The sequence below is a fragment of the Catharus ustulatus genome, chromosome 3, assembly GCF_009819885.2.
Source record: "Catharus ustulatus isolate bCatUst1 chromosome 3, bCatUst1.pri.v2, whole genome shotgun sequence".
NCBI classification, from domain to species: Eukaryota; Metazoa; Chordata; class Aves; order Passeriformes; family Turdidae; genus Catharus; species Catharus ustulatus.
In genome coordinates, this window is record NC_046223.1 from 51,145,880 (window position 1) to 51,165,496 (window position 19,617).

The 19,617-nt window shown below is 42.2% G+C and overlaps 1 protein-coding gene across 3 annotated transcripts in view; it reads right to left on the bottom strand.

Moving 5' to 3' along the window:
- UTRN (utrophin) overlaps positions 1-19,617 on the bottom strand; it is a 350,247-nt gene that overhangs the window by 305,320 nt on the left and 25,310 nt on the right. For 2 of the 3 annotated variants that reach the window (XM_033054306.2, XM_033054304.2), the window contains exon 1: positions 8,227-8,320. The exons of the other annotated variant lie outside the window; for it this stretch is intronic. In XM_033054306.2, coding sequence (XP_032910197.1) covers positions 8,227-8,320 — 94 coding nt within the window. Of the gene's footprint in view, positions 1-8,226; positions 8,321-19,617 lie in introns of those variants that run through there. 3 annotated transcript variants of the gene reach the window in all.

Consider the following 19,617-nt stretch of genomic DNA (forward strand, 5'->3'; position numbering starts at 1 on the left):
CAACATAATTTTCTTAACTGCACATTCAGTTTGCAGTTTTCTTAACTGCACATTTGGTTTCTTGCAAAGAGGAAGGCTCAATAATTCACTTATACTGTCATGAAAACACAACAGGAGAATGAATATGCAAAGACAGAAACAAAGAAAAAAGCTTCCTTGATTTATTAAGCATGAGAGAGCATTCTTCCCCTGCAAAGCAGTCAATAATACAACAAGAGAATCAGAGATTATCTATTTGTCCCAAAAGTCTTTAAGAGCAAGTGCTAAGCCAGTAGAGCATTTCCCCAAGAACCGTTGCTGTTTGAGTCATTTTGCAAGAACTTCTACCAACTCTAGCATCAACTTTGCTCAGCTCCCCCAGCCAAAACTGTGAAAGATAAGATGGCTACAGATTTATTCACAGTGTCACATCCAATTTTGAGTTGAACAAGTAGTAATGGCCCTGGTAGGGATGCATGCTAATCTACTGAACTGATGAAGAACATTTATTTTTCCTAATTCCTTCAGCCACTGATAATTTGTACACACATACATGTTTGATTCTGTTTGGATTTGGTAGGGCTGTTTTATGTGGGGTGTTACATTCACTGGGTAAATTTTTTTGGCTAGTCCAATAGCCTCCCATCTTACAAAAAAAAAAAAGAGCACATTCACACTGTCAAAACAGTAGCTAATTATTTACCTGCTATGACTGCTGTGCATAATGTTCAAGGATATTGAGCAGGACAAGGTTGTTAGAATATAGAATTGTCACTGAGATCTGACTCATCCTCTATCCCTCTGGAGGCTGACAGCTACCAAGCATGCAGAGGGAACTGGAGACAGGGCAGCATGCAGGAACAAAGAACATTGTGCTGGGACTTGAGCAAAAGGGGCTAGGAAACATCCACTGCTCCTGCTGATGCTGCTGTGACCAGCCCCACTGCTCCTGCAGGCTCCTTCAGTTGATGCCTCAGAAGCAGGAGCTGCGTTTACAGACAAGCAGCTAAACACTGCACATGCTTAGCAGCTGGTCAGGACCATTTCTAAGATGATGCAAGTACCTAATGCAAATCTGCATGCCTCAAACATGGGCTTCATTTGTGTAGGTTTTAGAATCACACATGATAAAGAAAGGCACAAGGACACACTGTCAGCCAAACCCTGCTCCCACATCAGCATATTTGCTAAACCAAACCTTGAATTATTTTCAGATATATTTAAGTTTGTTTTAGACCAAGAGTCTATTTTTACCATCTGAAAATTTTTGGACCATAGGGTTTTTAAGCTCATAGTCTTGCTGAGAGCTGACTGCACATGTCTGCAGAGAAAATCCAGCTTCTCTCTCAAAAAACATTCTAACTGAAGATATAGTTTAAATAAGGAGGCTTTTTCATTGCCATTGAGGGACGGTGGTAAGGATTTGGGAGTTAAAGAGTGAAATTGAGTCTGGGAAGATGGAGACAGGTAGATAGATGTTTTTATTTTCCCTTCTTGTTTCACTCTATCGTATTCTAATTGTTAGTAAGTTTAAAACAAATTCCCCTCAATCAACTCTGCTTTGTCCACAGTTCAAATTGGCAAGTGAGATCCCTATCCCTACTTCAACCCATGAGTTTTTAGTCTTATTTTTCTCCCCCTGTCCAATTGAGAGGAGAGTGAGGGAGTAGTTGGGTGGGCATATGGCAGCTGCCAAAGTCAACCCACCACAGCGGTTGAACAGCAAACTTGTTATGCAGAGGCAAAGACAATATTAACTGCAACAAGGCACACTGACAGCAAGTTATACAGAAAAATCTTTCCCCTTAGCTCAGAGAAGAATGTCCAATAAGACAGCAAGTTAGTTTACCTGGCCATAAAATAATTCCAGCCCAACTCCTGAGGACAAACTCTTAGAGTTATTTTTATTACTTTAACAAAAACAGTAGAAGATGCACAAAAAAACCAAACCAACTACCAAATACATTAAAAAACCCAGAAAAGCAAGGTGAATGCTCTATATACAATGAAGTCTAGTACAGTACTGCTCATTATAACTAAAATTTGATCCTAATGAGTTAAATAGCACTGTTTTCTGATTTTAATTCATTGCAAAACAAAATATCTTGGAAGGTTAACATCATGCATTATCAGCAATACCTAGGTTTCTGTTTCAGATGCAAATCTAAAAAAAACATTTGTTAAAATAAGCACTTTTTTTTCTCCTTAGTGACAGGCAGATAAATTACTTAAACCAAAAAGCACCTCCAACAGAAGGCTGGCACTGTGCACTGAAGTGGGAATAACTGACAGTTATCAAGAATATACCACATAACTATATTAGAGACAGGAATGAAATTGCATCAAAATCAACTAAACACAAGAGGCATACTGTGATTGGTTTAATTCTGTCTAGATATTAACACTTGCAACTCTTTCTGCTAACAATTTTTGTATAATCAGATCTGTTCACAGCTCAAAACCTGAAAGGATAAAATACTTGCTTCCGTTTAACAGTACAGCACATTTAGCACTTGCTTGATACAGCACAGTACACCATCAACATTTCATACTGAAGTTGATCAACTACATTTTCTCTCACTTTTATTACTGAGAAATGAGCTTGAACACTGTGGGAGACTCTACCTGCATGCAAACAAAAGGTCGAGGCATGTTCCCACAGGAAAGTTATCTGTGTAACCCACACTTGGAACTTTTTTTCAAGCTACTGCAGTTACTGCTTGTAGATAAGATAAGGAATGCTTGCATGAGATTTTATGGCAACAGATATGGAAATGATGGTAAGACATCAGGTGACAGAGTTTTATGGCTTTATTGTACACAATGCTAAGAATCACAGTGTATTATCTTTCAAATTGTCATCAGTAAGCTAAAACTTAAAGCTTATTCACTGAAAGAAAAGTTACACGAATTAGTAGCAAAATGGTAAAAGAACACAATGCAAAACCTACATTATAGAAAATCAGAAAAACAATCTGGATGCTATTTAGAAATCCAGATTAGCTTTCAAATATTCAATTCCAAGCTTACATTGATTTGCAGTAACTAAACAAACATTATTAATTTGCTTTCTTCATTTGAACTGGAGAAATGGCAACTAACCTTTTAGAAAGGGGTGCCCGTGACAAATCCGGCTAAAGAATCTGTATAAGGACTTTAGGAGGGGAAAGAGTAGCTTTAGAGGGGGTCTATTATTCTGTTTCTAGAAAGTAACAACTTTACTATCTATCTCTTTGCTACTTTAAAAGCAGCAGTGGAAGTGTTTTCCTTATATATAAGGTAACTCTGGTCACACAAGCCAAGTAAATATTGATTTTACTATAGCTGAGCTGGGAGCAGAAGTTAATTTCAATGGTCTGCACAGAATGTTTTACAAATTGCTTTAAAAATATTCTGCATTACAAGGTATTAAACCAGCTAAGAACCTTTTAAAATAATCTGAAGCTTAAAATGATTGAGCTGTACAATTTTATCAGGGTAAAAAGTACAGCTGAGAGAAACATTATTAAAGGTTGCATTTCAGCAGCCCATAAAACCAAGCAGGATGCTTTCTTTCAACCCAGGGCAGGCAGTCCTGAGAAGCCATGATCTTTGGGGACAGCTCGGGGCAACCTCACAAAAGCACTGGGTTAGCAGTCACCAGCACAAGAGGGGATGGGCAGGGATAGGACCTATGTACTCCAAGTTGGCATATCATATCACAGGCCTTAATTTCGCGTTAATCAGAGCCAGGACAGTCAACCCTGAGAAACAATAAAGAGGAGCTATGTCATAGATATGCCAGAGTACAAAATCCACAATGCAGTGAAATTCAGCGAGAAAGATACAACCGTTCTGGTTCCATCTTCACAAGGCATCTGGAATGCTCTGCCGACTGTCAGCTCTTAGCAAGGGCTGCCACTCACACACTTGTGTGACAGCTTTGATTCGGGCAGACGCAAGGGCAAAGCTGGAACTGCCGCCCTGCACCGCACGAACTCGGACATGGCATTTTCCCTTTTCTGCAGAGAACCCTCGAATCACTTGCTGCTTTTCTGAGCGCATGGACAGAACTCCATCTCCGCACGTAGCCAGTGTCCGAGCAAAGGCATCTCCTTGCCCTGCAGCACAAGCCGGGTTTCACCCGCTGGAAGGCTCAGCCAGGGAATTACCGCAATTCGCTTTCTCAGCTGCTCGCTTAGCGCAGATTAGGGTGCGCTCCACCCAGACGCCACACAAATGAGGTCACACAGCTGACCGCGCTGCTGCCAATTCCTGCCCTATTCACCAGGGACGAGGGCAGGAAGCAGATGGAGCCCTCAAGTTAAGGGTCGCAAGGTTTCAGTGAGAACACAGAAGTGAACCGGCGGTGGACAATTCACGGGTGCAGGGAACGCGGCTTCCCCGCACGGCAGAGCTGAGTCACGGGCACCGCTCTGTCCCGGGCAGCGGCACAGGCTGCCGAACACTCCCCGCTGCAGCTTGAAAAAGGGATTCTGCTGCAGCACAACAGAAAATATTCTCCACTTTTTCAGTGCCTATGTGCATTTAGGATAGTTCAATATATACATATAAGAAGAGGTTTTTTAAAGTCTTTCAGATCTTGAAAATAAGTTCCCTCGAAGGCCCAAAAGGCAATGTGATGTAATTACTATGTAAATCTGTTTCTATTTAGAACTATGATGTATTTCAGAACACATACTTCATTGCCTGCTGCCAAAAAGGAAATATACAATTTTCAAGTGTTTAAAAGCTAGAGTTGTTTGAAATCAAACAGATTTGAGGTCCAACACAGCTCTACTAAACTACTAATAAGACCAGAGTTTACAGAAATATGAGCAACACCATAAATATTATTTTGACTATTGTAACAGCTTGTGTGTGGTCTCAAATAATTTCAAGCTGCTATTAGTACACATATCTTGTGGGAACACAAACACCTTCCCACCTGAAAGCTTATCATTTATAGCCTAGTGCTTCTGAGATTTCCAGAGAGACAAATAGTAACAGAACCTAAATGCAGGATTTCAAAATATGTGCTTTCAAACTATCTGTTTGCAAAATACCTCAATCATGTCACTGCTACTGCAAAGTAACACTCACTTCAATCACTGGGATGGTGGCTGCACAATTAATTCACACAACAAAATGCAAATTGATCTCTTGCTTCTGTTGACAACTTTGTGAATAAAATAACAAAACAATATCTAGTCATATAATGCTAAGATGCTAACATAGATTATTCAGTTACTGAAGAATGTTTAACTGGCTTCAGGAGTTGACATTTTATAGAAAAAGTTCCACAAGGCAACCCCTTTTGGAAGGTTTCACAGAACTGGCATCTTTTTCTGCCTCTGTAACATGGGTTAAGTAGCCTGCCCTCCAATGACAGAGGGATTTCCATCTGGGTAATGAGGCAATTGAGGTGAAAAAAATATTTTATTAAATAATCACATCAAATAATGCTTCAACATTGGAGTATGTATACATAAACAAAAAAGAACCCAATCATTTTCCTGGAGCAGTTTCAGAAATTTTACTAGAAGAACATAAATTATCTCCCATTGGATGGAACTGCAATGAAGAAAGCTCTTTTGTTCAAACAGGCAAAGAAAGAACAAGATCCCTTTTTTTTCCTTCCTGTTATATAAAGAATAAACTTTGGTTCCAGTTGGGTACCAGTAGCCTACCAGTGCCACCACACTCTCAGTGCCTATCACCAGCTTGAGAGTTTAAGAGGTTATTAAGAGAAATTAGACTGTTATAAAGAAGGGCATCCCACCAGATAAGCTAAATTACTTAGTATGTTTTAGATCATAAATCAATCTCTGACAAAATTTAGTTGTGTTGTTTAGGCTTCAGAGAACAGAAGTTAGTCTTACCCATTTTGGTTTCATCCAAATGAATTCACTTACAATGAGATACTTTACCAGGTTGAGTTTTGATCTCCCTTCCTCCAGTCCCTGCCAATTCTCACAGTAAGTATAGAACCAAAAAAGCCAAAGTCACACCTCTGCTGACTGAAAAGTGTCCCTGTTATTTATATTCTAGATTCCTGTGAAACGCAAAGAACGTGAAGAAACAATTACATACACACCCCTTCCAACTTCTCCACCCAATTTTTCCCTGAGTATTTCCAGTATCGCATCATTAAAAGTCCTGTCCTCTCAGAATGTCCTCTTGCACACACACACATACCAGTTTATTTTACCTTCAGTTTTTTTCCCTCATCTTCCCTTTCATACCTCTTACCTTCTAGCTTTTTTCAGATTTTTTCCCTCCTATGTGCAATTTCCAACACACTAAGAAGTGTTGAAAGCCACAATTCCCTCAGAACCCCCAAACAGAGTTTTTTAAAAAAAAGGGAGAGGATGACGATGAGTGTGAGTCTACAACTCGCTTGGAAAGCAAATCTATAATACTACCCTTAATTATAATTTCCTTAACAGTTCAGAAACAAATTTCCTGAAAAAAGTCCTACTGCCTGATTAATAAAAACTATAACTGCAAGATACCAGCCACAATCTATATTCTTTTAAAAACTGAGGGCTCAACACTGATTTAAACAGGCTTTAAGAAACAATCATATAAAGTACCTGAGCAAGCATGTAACTGCTACTGACCTAGGAGATTTACATCTTAACCTAGCCACCTGGAGCATGTGCCAAAGAAATCATTTGTAGACACACAAACATCACAAAATATTAAATGTGTGCACATACTGGCACTTGCACATTAAAAAGACCTGAGGTATTGAGACAAAACCTCAGAGAGATTGACCCTCCTGTTATACCACAGTTGAACATTTCAGAGGTTTCACAACAGCAGTGTTCATCAGTTAACTATATGACTGGTTATAATTCCTGTTCCAAGTTTATGGTCTTCTAAAAATATAAGAAAAAAAGAAGCAAGGAAAAAACCCCCTAGGAATAGTCAACAAAAAGCCTACACCAATACACACAGAGCCAGAACAAACAACTTCCATGAACAGCAGCCCAGGTTCAAAAACAAGCAGATTGATTTTCTCCTACTGGTAATCTTCCAAGAGTGATCAACTGCAACTGTCTCACACTTGAGGGCTGAATACGTGCAGATTTTGAAGAACACTAGATCTCTCCATCCTATAATTTACAGAGCTCCCCAGAGTCAGTAAAAAGCAACTCCACTCACATTACTGAGTTTTCTTGACATTTTTGTCAGCTTCTTAAGGAAGTTTGGACTGAGCCACAAAGGAAAAGTTTCTGCTCTCAGCTGAACTGGCATATATCCAAATCCACCTCATTGTTCTAGAAGTAAACATAAATGAAATCAGCGTCCCAGCCCATCATTTTATTCTAAAGTTAGCCATTACACTGATACATCTTCAGAGGATTTTAGTTTCTCTTTCTAAAAACCCATACTCAGACTCCCACTTTCTAACAAAAAAACCCCATCATAAGTCAAGTGGACCAAATTCTTTATTGATCAACAGGTTCTGCTTTCACAAAGTTCTGACACCATTTCACAAAATAAAGTTCCCATCAGTCAATTACTGTATCTACATAGCATATTCACAGGTACTAGTAATGAAATTGTCTTTTCTTTGCCAATCTATGTTATTCAGCCCTAGCCAAAAAAAGAGATAATCCATGAAATTTCAATCAGAATAGGTATGAAAGACGGCAAAAGGAAGAAGAAAGAATAATATTCGAAATTTCCTCTTTTCCAAAGAATCCCTCCACAAAACATTATTTTCAAACTACAGGAAATAATACTCACTTAAGATACCACCAAAATGAGGAAAAAAACTTGTGGGGCATCAAGGAGCTGCTGTATGTTTATACATTCAGAAGTACCAGAAGGCACGCTAGGCAGAACTGTAAAGAACCAAAACAAGTAAATGCTGAAATCACTCTAATGCATAATTTAAGAAAACTGGGGACATTAAGACTTTCAATCAGACAGAACAACGTTAAAATTTCTGCCATGAACAAGTCACTGTTCTAGGTGAAAGGGAAGCCCACGACAGCAGCATTACCAAGAGGATCTTGCGGCTGCAGGTGTGACGCAGTCAGAGCTCACACAACACTTGCAATGGAGCAGTGCCATAGAAAATAGCCTTGCCCCGCTCTGTTTCCTGCCATGCCTTCCATGACCTGCTCTGTTAGAGTAAATAAACTTCTGCAAAGTTAAGAAAAGCAGCTTTCATCAGGTGTAGAAGATAAAAAAAGACCCACATGGCTGGACCATTCATCCGCCACAGCCTTCAGAACACAGGGAAGCACTCACCCAGCGGAGCGTAACAGGTCTGCCGGTCCGTGTGCCGAGGTGCAGCAACCTTGCACTTTTTCCACACAACTTTTGTGGCTGTCTGAGAACTCATGATCAAGCTCACTCTTTGAATAACAGGAAAGTGAAGATGCAGAGGAAGTACACGTTAGTACCCACGCAAGAACTGCATGCTGGGATTCAAAGGGGAGGGAAGCACTGGTTTTCCTCAGAGGGTTTGACACATTCAGCCACACAGTGACTGACAAAACTAGGCAGGAAACAAACTTTCAAAAAGGTTACATGTTAGCAAGTAACAGACTTCCAGCTAATTGAGATTTCTTTTTTCTTTAAAATCAGATAAATAGTCTGCTTTGCTACTCCCTATGAAAATAGGAGGGCACTCCAGCTTTCAGAGAACTGGCGAGTTAAATTCTGCACACTAAAAATAGGAAAGTTGGTGGTTAATTTTCCTTTTCTGTTCAAATCAAACTCTCTGGTCAAACATGATACTCATTTTAAAAATCCTAAAAATCCTAAATATTTTCAGCATTCGTTCTGTGAAAAGTTTGCAGTATTACTATAACACTTTTTTCACACATTCAACATAAAACAAGAACTCTTCAAAGTAAGGATCCACATCTTTTAATGGTCTTTCAAAAACACACGAGAAATCTTAAACATAGGATTACAGCATAAAAAGGAAGTTACACAAATAAATCTGCAAGTCAAAATTACAAACCTCTGATTAGGCATGCCCTCTCCACTGTGCAGTAATTCAAAACAAGACAGAGCAAGGAGCACTAAAGCAAAGTTGGTGATGCAGGGCCATTGATAGGATCAGAGTCATTTTCAAGTGGGCCTTTAAACTGTGCTTACAACCAGATCAAATCCCTCTGTCTTCAAAAGCCTGTTGCCAACTTTATAACCAAATTAAGATGTCTCCAAATATTGTAGCTATGAAGGACACTCCATATTCCACACTTTCGGATACTGAACTACACAGAATTCCAGTAGTCACGACAATGTAACGCAAGAAGAGATTGACCACAACACATAAGTACGAGCACTATGACCAGAGAGGAAAATCAGTTTCAAAAGCAGAAAGACAGTGACTGATTTGTTGAAGGCTGAAAGGCTTCACACAAAAGGAGTTTTGTTTCCACGAATAAAGACAACCATACATTCAGAGGGTTAAATCAGACATTTGTATCCAAACATTTCTGTGAACCATGCAAACAAGAGCAAAGTGGAAAGGTAATAAAAGTTTTAAAGCTAAGATTTCTGTTTTAGAAACAAGCAAGGATGTATTTTGTAAATACAAATACAAACCTTACTGTGCCAAGCAATTCCCAAGCAACAAAAAGACACTGCCAACTCCACCAAGCAAACAATGAGAATTAGCAGACAAACCAGCACATATGCCAGAAGTCACACCAACAGCACTACATGCTCCTTCCGTGAAGTTTTGATGAGACTGGTCTGAATTCCCTAAGAATGCTCTCCGTGTATCCAATACCTTACCTCACCTTAGTCCTCACCACTCCAAGATAAGGCCCACCCACACTTAGCAAGACTGAAGAATAAACACAAGTTTAGCAAGTCAGCTAGTTTGCGACAACACTTCTGGGTTTACCACTTCTCAAAGGACAAAATGATTGCAGTCAGTGAGAGCAGTTGGAGAAACACCAGTCTGACTCGAGCAGTCCCTTGAACTTCATTCAATGTGAAGCTATCAGCAAAGCTGAGTAAATCATTCATGCACCAGAGCTTCCAGAGAAGCTCAGATCTCAAGCTCTGCCTGCCATCAGCAGCTGCCACATGAACAGAGAAACTACAGTAATTTCACGACCATAAGGCGCAGCGGACTATAAGGCGCACCCGCCAGGAGTTGGCAAAATTCGCAACTTTGTAGATCAGATAAGGCGCACCGGACTATAGGGCGCACTTTTTTTTTTGCAGCGAGGCTCCGCCCCCAGCTCCCTCCGTGCGGTTGCTGGCCAAGGCCCCACCTCAACCCGGCAGTCATTGGCCCCCGGGCCCGCCTGTACCTGGCAGGGGCGGTGCCGCGGGGCCCCAGGCCTGCCTGCATCCGGCGGGGCCGGGCTATGGCCGCCACCCCTCCGTGCTGCCTCTCCGGGGCCGGGCTATGGCTGCCGCCCCTCCGTGCTGCCTCTCCAGGGCCGGGCTATGGCCGCCACCCCTCCGTGCTGCCTCTCCGGGGCCGGGCTATGGCTGCCGCCCCTCCGTGCTGCCTCTCCAGGGCCGGGCTATGGCCGCCACCCCTCCATGCTGTCTCTCCGGGGCCAGGCTATGGCCGCCGCCCCTCCGTGCTGCCTGCACGGGGCCAGTGGGTGCCTGTGGAGGGGCGGCTCTGCCTCCACGAGGCCCAGGCGTGCCTCTGTAGGGGCCGTGCCGCCTCCACGGGGCCAGGGGGTGCCTGTGGAGGGGCGGCTCCGCCTGCACGGGGCCGGGGGGTGCCTGTGGAGGGGCGGCTCCGCCTGCACGGGGCCGGGGGGTGCCTCTGGAGGGGCGGCTCCGCCTGCACGGGGCTGGGGCGTGCCTGTGTAGAGACGGCTCCGCCTGCACAGGGCCGGGGCATGCCTGCCCCTGCTCCGCCCCACCTCCACCTGGCAGCCACGGCCCTGCCGGCTCCCCCCGTGGCTCGCAGCTCGCACTTCCGGGTAGGCAATTTTTTTGAACTTTGTCCATCAGATAAGGTGCACCGGACTATAAGGCGCACTTCCGGGTTCCAGGGAAAATTTTAGTCAAAAGGGTGCGCCTTATAGTCGTGAAATTACTGTACTTTTATCTAACAGCAGGTTTTACCTCAAAAATCCAACATGTCAACAAGAATATTCACTGAGAATATTTATTAACTTAAGGAGAGTGGGGGCAGGAGGTTGTTGCACTGTGTTTCAATAAAACAACAAACATCTCTTGCCTAAATCGAGATAGGAAACTATTTCATGCTAGTAATTGTATTAGAACCCATCTGCAAAGAAGTTACCTTTAGGATGGCAGGAATATTTTTAAGCTAAATTTTAAAAGCAAAACCATGGTCTCTGAATATCTGAAGTATTGGGTGTGAAATCCATACATTAACTGAAAGAGCAGATAAACAGAAGAGAAATAGAAATTTCTGGTCAAAGTAATCTTTGAACAAGGCAAAGGAAGACTTTTTAAAAATATTTTTAACCTAACTTCAGAACCCAACATACTAGTGTACTCTCTACCAATAAATCACTTCATTCATTAGGAGGAAGATGGTCTTATTCCTACTACTACTGAATTCAACAGGCCATTTATTTAGTAGCTCTCTGACTGGAGTACGTGCTCTCTTCTATTCTCTCTGGTGTTGACAGCAGTAATCAAATTTTGTACATGCCACTGGCCCTATTATAGTTCCACAGCAGCTGGCTGGCTGCCTAGACTTCTTATCATGTATGATAAAAAGACCAGCCGAACAGACCAGCTGAAACTATGTGGGAAGACAGAAGTAGAGGGAAGCCTAACTAGAAGCCCAGTAAGTAGAAATCATGTCTTTTTATGCTTGCCCATGTATTACAAAGCATGAAGAACAAGGCTACACTCAACACATGACAAGCTTGCTTTAACAGTTTTCATAAAGACTGGAGCTTGGAAGACAATTCAGCCCTTGTTAAAGAGTAGGTCTGAATGCTACCCTTCGTATGTCAAACACTACTCATCTATAGCTCAGTCCACACACCAGGGAGTGGGAAAGCAAAAAAGGACCTAGAGGTGGGGGCAAAAGGAAAAAGAGGGGGAAAAGTCAGATAACTACCCATTCATTTGAAGGTGAGCTCATAAATACTTAAGATCACTTTTCTATCACAGCCCTAGCACATACACAGTCAGCTCTGGGTTCAGAATAAAATTAAAGTTCACAGAGGCAAACAACAATGGGAGCAGAGTGCAACATCCTTTAATTATAAAACTTGCCTCTATGCAAGACAATCTATAATGAGATTGGTTTCCATTTCTTCTTTGCCTTCTGGGAGCCTTCCAAGAGCCTTGAATGCCTTGACTCTGAGAAAAGGAAACTGGCTTCTTTTTCACAGTCTGCCTCCTTCCAGCTGTGTTCCAAGGAGGCCTTAGGTAGCCCTGCTCTGAACTTCCACTCATCCATATAAGTCCAAGAAAAGCTTGGGTTTATGGCAGAGGAAAAAACAAATCTAAAGGACTTCTTATGGGAGCAGAACAAAGAGGTACAGAGCTCCTCCTTCAGCTTCTTTCTCCAAGGTGAGAGCCAAGCAAGCCAAGTTTTCCTAGAGGGGAAGCTTAGCCTTCCTCAAGGTTCCTGTGATACCTGTCTAGTCCTACCCTTTATAATACTGCTATAATGAGCATCTGGCCAAGAGCTTTTCATGTTGTGGGATTAACACCCCATAATTTTGTTCAGGATGCTTTATTTCATCACAAGAACCTGACAACTTTTTTTGCTGGCCTGCCAAACATGATTTGAATTAGAAGGCCGCACAACACTTGTTTCAGCAAGCAAACAAGAGCTTCTGAGGACATGCTAAGGAGAGGGATGGTGGAGGTACCTCAGGAACTTGAATAGAAAGTAATGTTTCAAATGCCTGTTGATTTGCCATTTTGATGGAAACTGGATATTAGTTTAACCCCTACTTCTACGAAACCCACAACACCAGCAACTTCAGATGGAGAACAATGAGTTTTTAGTATTTCTGTTGAAACCCCTTGTTTCACACAGTCAGGTTCATGTCAGCATAAAGCCTTCTACTGAAAAGAAAATTTCTGATGCAGTAAATGCCCTCACTACTGTGGGAAGAGGAATAGAGTGTGTGGCAGCAAGTAGAGCACTGTAGTACAGATAAAACACAGAGATATCCTCTCAGCACTCTCACAAGCAGCTCCAACACAAACTCTTCCAGCACACAGCGCTTCAGGCACTTGACACACAGGTCTCATAAAACAGCATGTCTGTGGCTGCCACAAATAACTGACTCATCCTGCAAAGGAAATAATAGTAGCAATTGTACATGAATTGCAATGCCTTTCAAGAATCACCATATTTTAGTCTTTTTTGACATTCCTCTTACAACTTCCCTTTTCCTTTCATAAAAGGGAATATTTTGAATGTAAATACTCAGAAAATCCATGGAGCACATTAATCTTCTGAAAGCATTGTTTACATTATAATTGCACCTGTAAAACACAACCACATCCAAACAGTATCTGCTTTTCACAAAACATCCTGGGACACCTGCTACAGCAACTCAGGGGAACAACAGAGGTCCACAGGGAAAGTAGGAGACTTCTGCATTTTGCTTCTCCTTTAAAATGCTGAACATACATACCTTCCAAAGCAAGGCTTCTGCCCATTCACAGGCACCTTTATAAAACAAATCCCAATGAATCCATGAGAGATGTACTGCTCAACACTCGTGTACTCATGTGCTGAGGTGTAACGTGTATTTCAGCAGAAGCCCAGGCACTGAGCCCTGAGTGACAGCATGCAGGTCCAAGCACAGGAGAGGGGCCACCACTTGAGCTACCCCAGCTCCAACAAGCAATCCTGGTGGTTCACAGTTTTCAAAACCACTTGCCCTGCTGCTGTGGCACAGACTGGATTCAAGCCAGTGGCCAAGCAGCTGTAAGAGCTGCTGGTGAGCAACTCCACCCAGGACAGGCAACTGCCCTCAGCATACCTCATCACAGCACCAGGGACTGCTGCAGAAAAAGGTACTGCTTCCAAAAAGCATCTCATTCCTCTGTCCTTCATATGCCAGGACACAATCCAAGGCATTGGAAGCAATGGTTTAGGCAACCATATGAATAATTTACTTGTACACTTTCCTGTCACCCATTTTGTAAGTGTCAGTTTGTACCGCCTAGAACATAAAGATCTCAAAGCTTCTTCACAAATCCCACAGGGGTTTTCCTTAGAAAGTATCTTGTGATAGATTATTTTCAAAATCTTTTGATTTTTCCCATCCAGACTCCGCAGGGCTGTGCATCAGATGTCTGCCTCAAGCTGGGCAGAAGGCAAGGAAAACATATCAGGAATCCTGGAGAGGAGTTCTGGACCAAGCACATCTCTCCACTTGTCCAAGTCTTCAGGCCTTCATCTCTACCAGCTAGGGCTGTAACCACAACCTTCATCCTAAAAGCAAAAACTCTTACCTCCTACCATGGTGAGGAGACAATCACAGTTAAACATAAACACAGGCACATTTCAAGAGTGGCACACCCTGGCTAATGACCGCATTCAAGGTCAGCAGGGTTCTACCAACACTGCAACTCCAAAGATGTGAAAGTTTGTTTTTCCTTTCTGTAATGCCCTGTAACAAAGTATGTATGATCAGCACCCTCTAAGACACTAACTCTTCAGTTGTATAATTTAGAACACACTATTTCTAAACTGACACTGAGCGTCACAAATAAATACATAACCAGTCTTGTTAAAATTAGCGATCAATTTCTTCCACCCAGACAGTCTACTTCTCTTCCTGCTTGCAAGAACGTGTTCTATTCATGCTTTCCCACAACAAAAAAACACAGAGGATGAAGAGGGACAGCATTGTGCAGAGTTGCCCTGCTTTCTACAGGAACTATTAATAAAATTCTTTGGACTTCCCAGTCACCATGCTGGGGATGGAAAGTTTTGCTCACCTAGAAAACAGGGATCTGCAGAAAGTCTGCATTAGAAGCCCCAAGTTTCCCTATTCCTTCCTTGAACAAGAATAGTGAAGAGAGCTCTCTAAGTTAACAGGCTGTCTTTTTCTAGTTCAGAGAGCTAAAAATCAGTAAGAAACTATTAGAGGCATGCTAAAACTAAGAAGAATAAAACAAAGTTTTTTCCCCATGGACCTTGGTCAAGTCCAATAAAAACACATCTCCAGTTCAACTCCTCCACTCCTCAGAGGATAAACCTGTCTCCTGCCAAGGACCCAAGGCAAATATCCCTCTTTCTGAAATAGCATTGCTGTCATCAGAGTCAAAAAAGGAAAAAAAAAAAAAAAAAGAAAAATCAACCCAAAACATATCAACTCAGTTCAGTGCAGGAAGGCTGCACTGGATGTTCAGGACTTAGCAGAGTGACACAGCAACCAGCTTGGGTGCAGGCACCCAGCCCACAGTCCTAGAGCAGCCAGCTTGATGAGGGCAGGCATCACACCATTCCTTCTGCACGATGCCAGAGCAAAAACACAACTCTCTAAACTACAGAAAATCCTCTTAGAATTACCTACACTGCTGCCACTGTATAAGCCTTTGCTTTCATGAAAGACCTCTTTACCAAAAGGGGGTGAAAAAACCCACACAAGACAAACTCCTGTTCAATCCTCTTTAAACTCTCCAATTAACTTAATAGATCTCATGTTAATTTGTCCCAATAGTTAAATTTACACTCACTGCTACAAGCTTACGCAGCATTGACAACCTTTTGCCACTGATCTCCTTTTGACAGCTACAAACTGCAAATCTTTGTGCGATTAAGTTTATCAAGACTTCAGCAAGTTCAGAGAGTATGTTTCAACAGATAAGCCAACATTCAGACATTTTGGTAGGTATAATTTTATTATAATATTCTACAAAGACTGAATTAAAAAAATCATTGCATCAATTATCATGTACTAGAAGTGCATAATTAAAACTGTTGTTAAAATTAATGGTCTTTCTCTCCTCCCTCTCCAATTAGCACAGAAGAGCAAGAATGAGGTAAAACCGTGTGCTTTGTTAAATATTGAACCTACTGGAACCTGAAAAATAACAGATTAATAAATCACTCTGAGGCTGAGGTTAGTTTACAGGGGAGCCATCACAGCAGCCATGGCAACACAGAACCACCACACTGCACTGCCAACTAGCAAAGAGAAACAAGAACAAAGAGCAAAGCAACAAACAGCCTCAACCTGCTTTCTCAGGGCCACAGAAGTGAGAATTAAAGCTCATCAGGGAGGGAGTGCTCTTCAGTTTAGCACAGCACTTCCATGTATCAGGGGACTTGGGAAGGACTGGAAAAGAAGCAAAACACTGCCACAAATGAACCATCACCTAAAGGAAGAATAGACTCACACAACTGAACACCAAGAAGTCTCAAGTGTCTCTGTCAGTCATGCTACACACGCTCATAAGCGGGGATCCAACAGCAGTGACAATGACAGTGCGTTTTATTTGGGACTGAATGTGCATCTATCTCAAGCTACCTGCCCATGTTCCCAAGTAGAGACTGGGAAGCAGCCCAGCCTGAAGAGGCCAAGCAATAGCTGGGTTCATAGGCACCTCGTTCAACTCCACACAAGCCAGGATCAGCAGAGATGCGAAAAGAGGACTAGGAAGTGGTAAGCAGCTGCGGGGCAGCAACTGATTCAATTTTGCAAGCCAGCAAAAGATTGCATGCTTACACCCTCGCTTGTTTTCAAGAAATTTTCAGCAAGCTTTCTGTGTGTATACTTTGCAGGCTTCTGCCAGGTCAAATGGAAAACACTGGGCTCAGTTATTTAAGCTCAAGTGTGCAGAGGAGTAATTACCAAAGCTCCACTGGACAGAAGGATTGCATTCTTTTATTCTTCAAATGCCACCACCCACTAAGATATGATAATAAAACTCTCAAATCTTGTAAGCAAACCCAGCAAACACTGTGCAGAAGTTAGCTTGCATCACATTGTACCCATCTCAAAAACTCCATCTGTGCCTTCAGAGTGCTGTGGCACAACAACCAACTCTACTCCTTGCTACCACCACCATCACAGTTTTTGTCCATCACCAAGTGTTAGTTGGATTTAAAGCCTAAATCATGTGAAGATTAAGATAGAGGGCACACATACAGTATATCCTAAAAAGTCCTTTTCTGACTGGCAAATCATACACATTCCTAAGCCACACAAATCAAGCCCTAAACCACAACAGCTCCTTTACAACTACTGTCATGCAAGAGATGCAGCACAGAATTCCCCCATAAATATTGAATGTCAACAATATACATGTTTACTAGTTGACTTTTAAACTATTTCAAATTTTACTTGGGTTAAAAACAGATGCACACACTACAGTAATAACATTATTCATCACCTTACTGAAGCATCGCACTTTGAAGTATGAGCAGGCACAGTCTCATCCATGGCCTGAACAGCAGCTTTTCAGCTACTTCATTTCACACCCCACTTTTGTACTACTGGTTATGAAGCCATCTGACATTGCCTGCTCATTACAACCAGTTCAATAAAATTTCACATTAACAAAAACATTTTAAAGCTGAAGCCTGTAATAATTGCCCTTTTTTCCCCTTTGAATTTAAGTGTTTAAGTAAACAATCTGTTTTCATGTATTTCAAAAATATGTATATCATGGCTATACTCACAATGAGAATGTGAGTATGTAATATAAGCACCCTTAAACAAAATTTTTTACACAAAAGTGGACAGATTGAGATTGAAACACCACACCACCCTGTGTGTTCAAGACTCTCATTTCATTTAGCAGATGAGCTTTTATAACCCCCCAGTCTCCCTAGGACAGGAAGCAAAGTGTTCCAAATGGCACGCATTTACCAGTCTGTTCCCTAGGTTGCCTTGTCTCTCCTACTACCCTACTTGCTTTTGTTGCTACTACCAAACACTGCATAGGTTTTATCATATGGTTATTTTCTTACTAGTTTAACTTCTGCTTGAGCAGCAACAAGTTGTTGCTGAAAAGCAAGCCTTATTTCTCTCTGCAGGCCTGCCTACACATCCAGACAAAAACCACTAAAACTTCATAAGGTTAATATTGAAGCAAGTTGCATTAAACTTGTTCACAGATCTCCTTAAAAAAGAAATTTATAGGTTGGTAAAACTCCAATATAAATAAAGGAGATGGACAACAAAAAGCAAGTTGTATGGCAGTTGTAATTCACTCAAACATGAGTGTGCAAGGGTCTTTTCCTAGGGCCTTCAACTTGCCCTAGATTTGAGCACTTCTCTGTAATACCTATATTCGAGCAAACATTACAATGCCTTCATTGCCAATAATTTAATATCTAACTGTAGTAGTCTCAGTTAACAGTGTCATATAAACTTGTACTTATGTGCCGTTCCCTCACTTTAACCGGACTGGTTTAAGACAGTTCCATGAACAAAGCATTATAAAACTTCACTGCTGCTTAGTTTCAGTCGGAGGGGCTTTTTTGTTTTACTTTGTAGCATAACCACAGCGTTGATACTTGTTTGTTTCCTTTAATTTGCTTGTAGATGACTTTGTTTCATTTTCAATTATAGTAATCTGACACATTCTCTTCCCTATAACAAAATTCGCACAAGTATTTCAGGTCAGCCACAGAAAAAAGAGATAAACCCCTATTACACATCTTCATAAATATAGTTTGAAAGAAGGGATTCACAGAATAAAGATCTTTACAGTTTACACTGTGAGGTAAGGCAGTTTAGGATATAGGTGGCAAGGTTCAGAAACAGAACTTCATACAGATGCAATTAAAATGTTTGTGAATCTATCTAAAAACAACCTGCCACAACCTACCATTCTGGGAACTTGTGCTACTAAGTGCATGTGAAACTCTGGGCCACTGAAAAGTAGCTCTAGTGTAAATGCAGCTATATGACCACAAAGAGTCAAGAAGCTGCATTACCCAGGCGGTTTCAGAAACTTACCTAGACACTCTAACTTCCCCAGCCCTGTAGTTTTCCACCACTTTTCCCCTTACTTGCCTCCAAATACTCATTTACTCTTCCCGTAAATTTTCAAAACCCCACTACTGTTAAGAAAAAAAGATGATCAGCTCTCAAAGCAAATCACAGGACAGTTCATTCAGTTTTCTCATTCCACATGATCATCAGGTGTTGTCACACTAACAATTTTGTACTTACCATCCCATCATAACTAACTTTATCTTCCTTCCCTTGTTCTACCCTGATCCACAGTACAGCAATTTTACCTCTATAAGGCGCACCCTTTTGACTAAATTTTTCACCCGAACCCGGAAGTGCGCCTTATAGTCTGGTGCACCTAATATAATGGACAAAGTTGTGAAATTTGCCAAACTGGAAGTGTGAGCCGCAATGGGGGGGCAGTGCCGCGGGAGCGCCGAGTCGTGAGGTGGGGCAGGAGTGGGTGCCCACAGCCGGCAGGAGCTGTGTGGGGAGGGAGGGATCTGCCACCGGCCCCGGCCCGGGCAGAACAAGAAGCTGGGTGGCGCCACCGTGGGGGCAGGGGGAACAAGAAGCCGGGTGGTGCTGGCCTGGGCAGAGGGGGAACGAGAAGTGTGAGCCCACAACAGGCCCGAGCAGAGCCCGCCTGGCAGTCGCATCGGAGCAGCGGCGGCAGCGCGGCCCAGGCCGCCGCGGCAAAGCGGCGGCAAGTGGCACAGCCACAGGGAAACGGGGAGAAGTAGCACGGCCGCCGCCACCACCGCGGGAAAGCAGTGAGAAG